Source organism: Gossypium raimondii, chromosome 8 (assembly GCF_025698545.1).
Source record: "Gossypium raimondii isolate GPD5lz chromosome 8, ASM2569854v1, whole genome shotgun sequence".
Taxonomy (NCBI): domain Eukaryota; kingdom Viridiplantae; phylum Streptophyta; class Magnoliopsida; order Malvales; family Malvaceae; genus Gossypium; species Gossypium raimondii.
In genome coordinates this window covers 56,212,835-56,223,022 of record NC_068572.1, presented here as the reverse complement: position 1 = coordinate 56,223,022, position 10,188 = coordinate 56,212,835, and the positions used below count along the sequence as shown (strand labels likewise).

The 10,188-nt window shown below is 40.5% G+C and overlaps 1 protein-coding gene across 1 annotated transcript; it reads right to left on the bottom strand.

Annotated features, from left to right (window-relative positions):
- Window positions 1-630: 630 nt before the first annotated feature.
- On the bottom strand, window positions 631-5,233 carry LOC105793442 (uncharacterized). The gene is made up of 4 exons (XM_052634890.1): window positions 3,784-5,233; window positions 3,375-3,573; window positions 2,347-3,088; window positions 631-1,380 (listed from the first exon to the last, which is right to left on the bottom strand). Exons 1-4 carry the CDS (start codon window positions 5,231-5,233, stop codon window positions 631-633), a joined length of 3,141 nt encoding a protein of 1,046 aa, XP_052490850.1.
- Between the last annotated feature and the right edge of the window lie 4,955 nt (window positions 5,234-10,188).

The following is a 10,188-nucleotide window of genomic DNA, read 5'->3' as shown; positions in this document are numbered from 1 at the left end:
TCTCCACTTCGATGGGCAGAACAGCTTCCATTCCGTAGACTAGAGAAAAATGAGTTGCCCCCGTAGATGTTCGCACAGAGGTGCAGTACGCGTACAAAGCAAATGGTAGCTTCTCGTGCCAGTCCTTATATGTCTCAGTCATCTTCCCGATAATCCTCTTTATATTCTTACTAGCTGCTTCTACCGCTCCGTTCATCTTCGGGCGATAGGGTCAAGAATTATGATGCTTTATCTGAAATTGCTCACATACTTCTTTCATCATCTTGTTGTTCAAATTTAAAGCATTATCTGAAATGATTCTTTCAGGCAGACCATATCGACATATGATCTCCTTTTTTAAGAACCTCTGATCGCGACCTTTGTAACATTAGCAAACGAAGTGGCTTCTACCCATTTTGTGAAGTAGTCTATAACCACAAAGATGAATCGATGCCCATTGGAAGCTTTTGGGGAAATTGGCCCTATAACATCCATCCCCCACATAGAAAAATGCCACGAAAAAGTCATGACATGAAGGGGTGATGGAGCTGCATGAATTTTATCACCGTAAATTTGACATTTGTGGCACTTTCGTGCGTAGCCAATGCAATCCCTTTCCATCGTCAACCAATAATAACCAAGTCTCATAATCTATCTGGCTATGGTGAAACCACTGGCATGTGTTCCACAAATTCTTTCATGAACCTCCTCAAGTATTTTTCTAGCTTCAACAGCGTCCACGCACCTCAGGAGCACTTGATCTTTTCCTCTTTTGTATAGAATATCTCCGTCAAGAACAAACCCAATCGCCATTCTTCTGATTGTTCTTTTGTCATTCTCGTTTGCTTGCTCAGGGTACCTTTGATTCTTGATGTATTCTAGGATATCATGGAAGCATGGTCGTCCATCTGACTCCTCCTCAATGCTAAAACAGTGTGCGGGGGTCTCATATATGCTTATTTGGATAAGCATTATTTCAGTTTCTCTGTTTGCTTTGAACATTGAAGCCAGAGTGGCCAGAGCATCAGCCAATTGGTTCTCTTCTCGTGGAAAGTAGTTAAAAGTCACTTCTTTAAATTCTTTCACCAATTCTGCAATGAGATCGCGATATTTGACTAATTTTGAATCCCTCACTTCCCAATCTCCACGAATTTGATAAATGACTAATGTTGAGTCCCCGTGTACCTCTAAAATTTTGATTTTCCTCTTGATAGCTGCACGAAGTCCCATGATGCAAGCTTCATATTCCGCTATATTATTTGTACAGAAGAAATTCAATCTGGCAGTAAGCGGGTAATGGTCCCTTTTAGGTGACACTAAGACTGCTCCTATCCCACTCCCCAATGCATTTGATGCACCATCAAAGTTCATCTTCCATGACTTTCCTTTTGATGACTCACCCTATTTTTCTGAAATGCACATCAAATCTTCATCTGGGAACTCAAATCTCAAAAGCTCGTATTCCTCTGTTGTTCGACTTGCCAAGAAGTCAGCTATTGCGCTTCCCTTTATCGACTTTTAGCTCACATATACAATGTCATACTCAGTCAATAAGATCTGTCATTGGGCCATTCTCCCTGAGAGTGCAGGTGACTCTATCATGTACTTTATTGGGTCCAGTTTTGAAATTAACCATGTCGTGTGATACAGCATGTATTGTCTGAGCCTTCGAACCGTCCAAATCAATGCACAACAAAACTTCTCAATTGAATGGTACTTTGCCTCATATTCTGTGAACTTCATGCTGAGGTAGTAAATTGCCTTTTCTCTTCTCCCTGACTCATCATGTTGACCCAGTACGCAACCCATTGAGTTCTCAAATACAGTTAGGTACAATATTAAGGGTTTTCCAAGGGTCGGCGGTACTAGCACAGGAGGATTAGACAAATACCATTTTATCTTATCGAAGGCCACTTGGCACTCCTCGTTCCATTCTCCCAGGTTATGTTTTCGAAGGAGTCAAAAAATTGGGTTGCATTGATTAGTAAGTTGAGCAATGAATCGAGCAATGTAATTCAACCTTCCTAAAAATCCTCTGACTTCTTTCTGTGTGCGCGGGGGAGGTAGTTCTTGTATAGCTTTTATCTTGTCTGGATCAACCTCGATACCTCTCTCACTGACAATGAAACCTAGCAGCTTTCTCGAGGTAGCCCCAAACGTACACTTGGCCGGGTTAAGCTTCAATTGGAACTTTCTTAGCCTTTTGAACAGCTTCTTGAGATTTCCAACATGCTCTTTTTCTTCCCGAGATTTGGCAATCATATCATCGACATAAACTTCTATTTCTTTGTGCATCATATCATAGAACAACGTCACCATGGCTCTCTGATATGTTGCCCCAACATTCTTTAATCTGAATGGTATTACCTTATAGCAGAATGTTCCCCACATTGTTATGAATGTAGTTTTCTCCATGTCCTCGGGAGCCATCTTTATCTGATTATAACCTGAAAAGCCATCTATGAATGAAAACAGAGAATGCTTTGCCGTATTATCCACCAAAGTGTCGATGTGTGGTAAAGGAAAGTTATCCTTAGGGCTTGCTTGATTCAGATCCCGATAATCTACGCACATTCGCACCTTGCCATCTTTCTTCGGCACTGGGACTATATTAGCTACCCATTCTGGATACTTGGAGAATTGCAGGAAGCCAGCGTCAAATTGTTTCTTGACTTCTTCTTTTATCTTTAACAGCATTTCGGGTCTCATCCTTCTTAATTTCTGCTGAACGGGCTTGCATTCTGGTTTCAGTGGGAGCTTATGGACCACAATATCTGTTTTCAACCCTGGCATATCCTGATAAAACCAGGCAAACACATCCTTGTACTCATGGAGCAAGGCGATCAAATCCCGCCTGGTGTTTTCTGAAATGGAAGTCTCAATCTTCACTTCTTGTTTCTTTTCTTCATTCCCCAAGTTCACTACCTCAACAGATTCTTGATGGGGTAAGATCTGTCTCTCTTCTTGTTCTACCATTCTCAGTAAGTCAGGAGACGATACACAATCTTCAACATTTTCGTCAGCTTCGAATTCTCCTAAACAAACAGCCTTCTCAAAATTGATTTCAGGATTCATAACGGGATTATTCATGCCATTGATATCTGAGCACCTGAAAGGTGAATGAAAAAAAAGCTATAGAAGAGCATTGAGGTATTGGAATCAACACACAATGATATAAGATGATATGAGACATATGCCGGAAAAGGATATGAATAGAATGAGTAGTCGCGAAGTTAATGAAAATGAAAAGAACATGACAATATAAAACAAAATGCATCTTCATTAATGATCATTGAAATGATAAAGAGCAAATATAAGGAGCAAATATAAGCTCTTACAAAAGGAACCCTACTGTTTAAGGACACACAAAATGAAGGGTTAACATTGAGCATTACTCTGAAGGGGACTTAAAAACTACAAGGAGGTCCACAGCAGTCCAGTTGTTCAAAACATATCCTAGAGGACAAGGGCGTATCATTGAAGCATTCTTAATTTCATCATTTTCATTGTCAATAACATTTAGGCTGATATTCTGAAGACCCTTTTCAATCAATAATGTGACTTGCGAATTGTTCTGCCCTGGGTACATCACTCCTGCTGATGTAAATGTTCTTAACAAAGGAGGATACACTAACGGCTCCCATTCCAATTCCTAGCCTGAAACCCTTGCGATTCTTCTCTCTCGATTTTTCTGCAATTGTTTTCTTCTTTGATGTATATCTGGCTTGAACCCCAAACCGTATCGACCCTTATGGTGTGTTGGTTTCAAGGCTCTAACCATCCCTTGTTGATATTTTCTCAAACCTTTCCTCGCTCGAGCTCCTTTTCCCACAGTCAGCTTAACTCCCATATTGGTATTCCTCGACAGTTTGAAAATGGGGATCTTATTCCCTTCAGCAACAAATGCAGCATTAATAAATTCCAATGAGTGAAAAGAACATTCTACAACATCTTCGCTTATTTCGATGTAGGGTGTATCAGCAGAGATAGATACGACGATGTCTTCTTCACCATCGACAGTAATCAAGCGGCTATCCATGATAAACTTCACTTTTTGATAGAGAGACGAAGGAACTGCTCCAGCAGAATGGATCCAAGGTCTTCCTAAGAGGTAATTGTATGAAGGCGTGATGTTCATGACCTGGAACTCGATATCATATACACATGGCCCCACTTTTAGAGGAATTTCAATTTTTCCCATGACCTCTTGTCGTGTCCCATCAAATGCCCTTACTATAGAATAACAAGGCCTCAGATAGGACATATCAACCGGCATCCTAGAAAGCGTGGCAAAAGGCATAACATTGAGTGCAGATCCATTGTCGATGAGCACATTTGGTAATATGTAACCTTTGCAATTGGTTGTGATGTGCAATGCTTTTACGGAGCCCCTACCATTTGGCGGTATTTCGTCATCACTAAAAGAGATGAAATTATCTGCATTTAGATTATTTGCCCACCTATCAAGCTTTTCCACAGATACATTGTTCGCCACATAAGCTTCATTTAACACTTTTAGTAAGGCATTTCGATGTGGCTCCGAGTTCAACAATAGAGACAGTACCGAGATTCGAGCCGGCTGCTTGTTTAATTGTTCTACAACGCTATATTCACTGTGCTTAATAAATTTTAAGAACTCATGTGCTTCCTCCTCATTCACAGCCTTTTTAACTTCTTGCTCAAGCTGTGTTTCAACATCATCCTCAACCTCATACATTGGTGCTTTTCCTTTTTGGCTCGGGCCAGCAACTTTCTTTTTTGGTTCAACCGTCTCGGGAGAATAACACCTTCCGCTGCGAGTAAAATGTCCTACTCCGCCGACACCTTCATTCATAACTTTTGACTTTTCACCTTCAGGCACAACAATATTCACATCATACTTCCATGGCACTGCCTTGTTGTCCTTGTAAGAGAAATGAGCAGGTACTTCGATTATCAAACTTGGTTTAACTTCTCGACTAACATCTTCCTTCTTTGCCTCGTAATAAATCACTAAAGGTCTATCGACGCTATAAGGGAAAGCCATCGATTGATTATCAGAGGCACATATTTCTTCTTCTTCGGCCCCATCCAACCTATCAAAGACCTTGACCTCTTTGTTATCCATCATGTCCTGAAATAATTTCCTAAATTCCTTACAAGATTGGATGTCATGCCCTTGGACGCCATGAAAATCACAGAAACTCTGGTCTTTTGTACTTTCTTCTTTGAGAATCTTACTAGACGGATAGAGCAAGCCATTTTTAATCATCATCTCCCATACCTTCCGCAAAGCTGTCTTTACTTCGGTAACATAACCTTTGGCTCTCTAATTTTCTTCATTTGTCACCGCATTTACATTTCCGCCAGTATGGTTAGGAAGAGGATTTCCCGTCACATTGCTAACACCATCGAATCGCAAAATGCCAGCGTCAATGAGACCTTTAACCCTATTTTTAAAGGCTAAACAATTTTCTGTAGAGTGTCCCTGATTCCTAGCGTGATACACACAACTAGCATTAAGATTATACCACTTCGGGTATGGGGGCTTCATGGGTGCCATATAATGTGGGGATATTAATTTTTTTTCCAATAGCTTCGGGTATAATTCTCCATATGATACGGGAATTAGTGTAAATTGAGGTATTTCAGAATTAGGTCTTGCTGGTCTTTGTTCATTTTTGGGTTGGTTTGGTATAGGTATGGTATTTGGTAGGAACATGGTGAATGGTCTTTGGTTGTTCATGGCATATACGGGGTAAGAGGGAGGTGTTTGATAGTAAGGACCTTGAGGAGGAAAGTAAAAGTTTGAAGGTGGGCGATAATGTGGTCGTGATTGGGCGGGGTACGGATTGAAGGTACAGTGACTCTCAGTTCCAACCATATGGGCTTCTGCTTCTTTTTTCTTCACGGGTACTACCCTCTTCGAACTCTCGGGGCTCTCCATTCTTCCGCTCTTGACGGTATTTTCAATAAGCTCCTCGGATATTACAACATCCGCAAAGTCCTTTGTGGCACTTCCTACCAATTTATCGTAAAACAGCGCTTTCAGAGTATTAATGAAAAGAACTGTTATCTCTGTCTTAGTTAATGGTGGCTCCACCTGAGTAGAGATATCCCTCCATCTTTGTGTATATTGCCAAAAAGTCTCTGTCGGTTTCTTTTCCATCATTTGTAAAGTTAGTCGATCAGGCACCATATCCGATACATGCCTATATTACTCACAGAATGCTGATGCCAAATCCTTCCATGATCGGATTCTCTCTCTACTGAGCTGATTATACCATCGAAGAGCTGAGCCAACCAAACTATCTTGAAAGCAATGTACCAAAAACTTATCATCGTTCACATAACCAGTCATCTTTCAGCAAAACATGATCAGATGCGCCTTTAGACATCTTGTTCCATCATACTTCTCAAAATCTGGCGCCTTAAATTTTGGGGGTAGAACCAGATCAGGTACCAAACTGAGCTCTTTGGCACACAAAGCAGAGAAAACTTCAAGACCTTCATCGCTCGATCCTCTTCCGAGATTCTATATTTATCCTGAGCATTATTGTCATCAATTTTCAGCCTTGCTATTTCTACAGGATCATCTAAGTCGGGAACAATTGGATCTGAGGGATTTGCCCCAGGGTTCGACACAAACATTCCTTGTCCTAACTGAGCAGATGGAGCAGGATGTTGTTCCAAGACTGTAGGTTCCCTTTGGGGATATCCTCTTTGCATTGTGTGGACATGAGGTGGAGTGAATCCCGAAGGATAAAGTGGATCTTGATTAGCTCTTGACTGAGGCGGCTCTACGATATCAGGGATCTGCATAGGTCCCTTTCCTTTGATCAAAGCCGTCATCATTTCCATCATTTTGGCCATTTGATCCTTTTGCTTGAGTGATTCCTCTCGAGATCTCACCATCAAATCTCTTGCCTCTTGCTGTGACTTGGCTAGTTATTCTTGCAACTCTCTTTGCGTCCTTTCCATCCTTTCCATTCTTTCATTGAGTTCGGCATCCATAGCTCTAGCTCTTAGGCGCGTCCTATAAGAGTGACGTGATTCCAGACTCGTAGTGTAGCAACTGTGGATTAGATGGTTTTAACCTTAGCAAATGATTAGGGTGATATGTACATACAATGAATGAATGAATGACTAATGAATACTGAATGAATGAATGAACGACTAATGAATACTGAATGTTAGTTATGTAAAAATATGCTAAAAAATGGGTGTTGGTTTCAAGATAGCCCCATATTTGGGTATTTCATTAATCAAAAGAGTCTATTACAAAAAGTTTCGCCATCCTAGTTTTAACAGTTACACAAATTTCTTAGCCACTTCCGCTTCATCTGATAATTGTACTACCTGCGCAGCCGCCTTGCGAATTTTGTTGACCAAACCACTGAGATGCATATCCTTTTCTTGGAGGGCTCTTTCATAGGCGCGAATGTCTCTGTCATGCTGACCATTCTTCTCTTCTAGAGCTCTCAGGAGGTCATCCAAATGTTGCTGATGAGCTTGCAGTGTACTTTCTATACTTCGAATTTTTTCTTTTAGCTCTTGACACTCAGACTGACTTGCCGTTAATTCTGTAGACACAGTTTCGTATTCAACATTCTTCTTTCTCAATTCTATCATTGCACGTGCAGCTCTTTCCTCCTCCTTCTTCGCTTTGGTTTTCCAAAATTCCATCCCACATTTGATATTGCTCAGTTCCTCTTTCCAATATGCCGATGATTTGCCTAAACCACTATTCCTTATAGTGCCTCTTAATTTCTTGTTTTCTAAATTAAGGTCCCTCAAATCCTTTCTCGTGACCTCAACTTCTTTTTAGACTTTTTCGGTTCTGGATTTTTCAATTTGAACATCAATCTTCAACTGGTAGTTTTCCTCCTGAAGAGAACTAATATCTCGTAACAGTTTAGCTTTTTCACGTTTCATGTCTTGCCAATTCTAGCTCGGACGGTATTTCCTTTGAGAACGGATTCTGGCAAGTAACGTCAATCGGCTGGGTTAGCTGACTCTTCACTCGTCGTTGTCTCCATATGTCATAATCTGCAGTGATAATATCAGCATAGAGAGCCAATTCCATTAGGTAGACTTTCTTCCAAGAATTCACGGTATCTCGCACCCTTTTCATGTAACTCTCACCCGTAAAGGCAAACTCCGATTGTGCCAATCCATTAGTAACTGGTACAAACTGTCGCGAAGCGAACTGTCTCTGAACCATCAACGGAGTATATCCCACTCCTCCCCATAATCCTAGCAAAGGCACCCAGTCTTGGTTCTCACACTTGTATAACAAGACAGAAGGACGAATCCAATGTGCTCTCCAAGTTATATCTTCAGCACGGAGATTCTGAAAAACCGAGACCCAGTGTTGTTCAGTGACATCCCTTGGCCAATCTTTTTCAATGTGTGCTTCTAAAGGAGCGAATGTTTTTGAGAACATATGGAAATGTGTGCGTTCCACTTTCCAAAAGTGACTAAAAATCCAAACATTAAGTAACTGAGCGCATCCAATAAAATGCCCTTCTCCTTTTTTCCTACAAGCATTTAGGGACCTAAAAGCCTCGGCTAATATGGTTGGGACAGGGTTGCTTCCTTACCTTAATTTTTCAAAGAAATCCACTACCGCGAATCCAATGTGCCCGAGAACCTTTGGGAATATGACTAGTCTGTAAATAGCCAAGGCAAACAGATCTATCCTTCTCAAAGTATCTGGATGATTCTAAACTAACTCTCGAAGAGAAAACCATGAAACACAACTGACTTCATTCTTCTTCTTTATTTATTTTTCAGCCCATGTATCAGTCATCCCCGTCAACTTCATTAACTTATTCTTGAAGGTCATTGGTTTAGGCTCCTTCACATATATCTTATTGAATTGTACATTATCGATGCGAAGCAGGGCAACATACTCTTCTTTAGTCGGAGTCATATCTTCTTGATTGAAAGTGAAACATTGATAGGCAGGGTCCCAGAATCGAACCATGGCTTGGATCAACTGCTCGTTCACATTGATTGCTACCAAGTGAGATATATCCCCGCATTTTTCAGTAAAGATGCCCCTAGTATCTGAGTCCCACTGCTTCCAAATCCCAATCAAGTCTTCAAGATCATTCTGACGCCCATTCAAGGTCACACGCTCGGGAAGATCAGAGGTGTATCCTTCCTTCAAACTGTCCCCTTTCGCTTTTTGAGTCCTCAAAAACCAATCTCGGACTACAACATTTTTCTCAGTTACTCGTGTAATTGACTCCTTCATCAGAAACCCGTTTTTGGCAACCAATCTCTAATTAACACCTTCCTAATGAGATGCCTATGATGCATGATGACAAATAGAATAAAAACGAATAACCTCGGTTAGTGATCACAACAGATATAAATAGAAGAAAAAAGAAAAATAAGAACTATGGGAAGTTTAACGAATTAAGCTATTCAATCATGCAATTTGGAGGAACAGACCCACATTTTTTTTTTGCCCCAACAAGCTTTACAAAAACCTACCCCACATACCATCAGACAATCTATCCGACCCAATTTATTAAACAGACTCAATTCATTTGCAAATAAGTGTAAATGTAAAAGAAATAAAAGGTCAGAGGCATTTCTCCCGTGTACTTATTTTGGTAACTATCAAACGGGCAGAGGTTCGGCATAACTCTAATTAGGTGGCTCATACGGTTTACTATATGTGGTTTCGGTTCTAGATAGGTACTCGAATTGTCCATACTATCACCTACTAAGGTTAGTACGGAGCCTCGGTTATCACCCGTCATGGGCTTGCGAGTTCAATTCGAGGGATTACATTTACTTATGCCTATGCGGAGGGACAAGTTAACTCACGAAAGCATAAGCCATATGTAACCCGAAAGTAATTACTAACCTGTGCGGAGGGACGAGTTAACTCACGAAGGCGTAGCGTTTACTTCCACTTAAACAGACGGAGCCCGGGTAGAGAGCTCATGTTATGCAAAAATGCAAGTGCACGGTGTGTGGGGAGAAACTCACAAACCTTTTATTTTTTATTTACTAAAACAAAAAAAAGTAAAACGTAAAACTTAGAGCTGACAAAAACAGAAAAATAAAACACGTTAGAAAAATATTAATTTTAAAAACCGAATGCAAATGCATGACTTTTCAAAACAAAATTCAAGGATCACGATTAAAAATTAATTTGAATAAAGAATTTTAAAAATTTTGACAACATGCGTTTAACATTAGACTCAACTC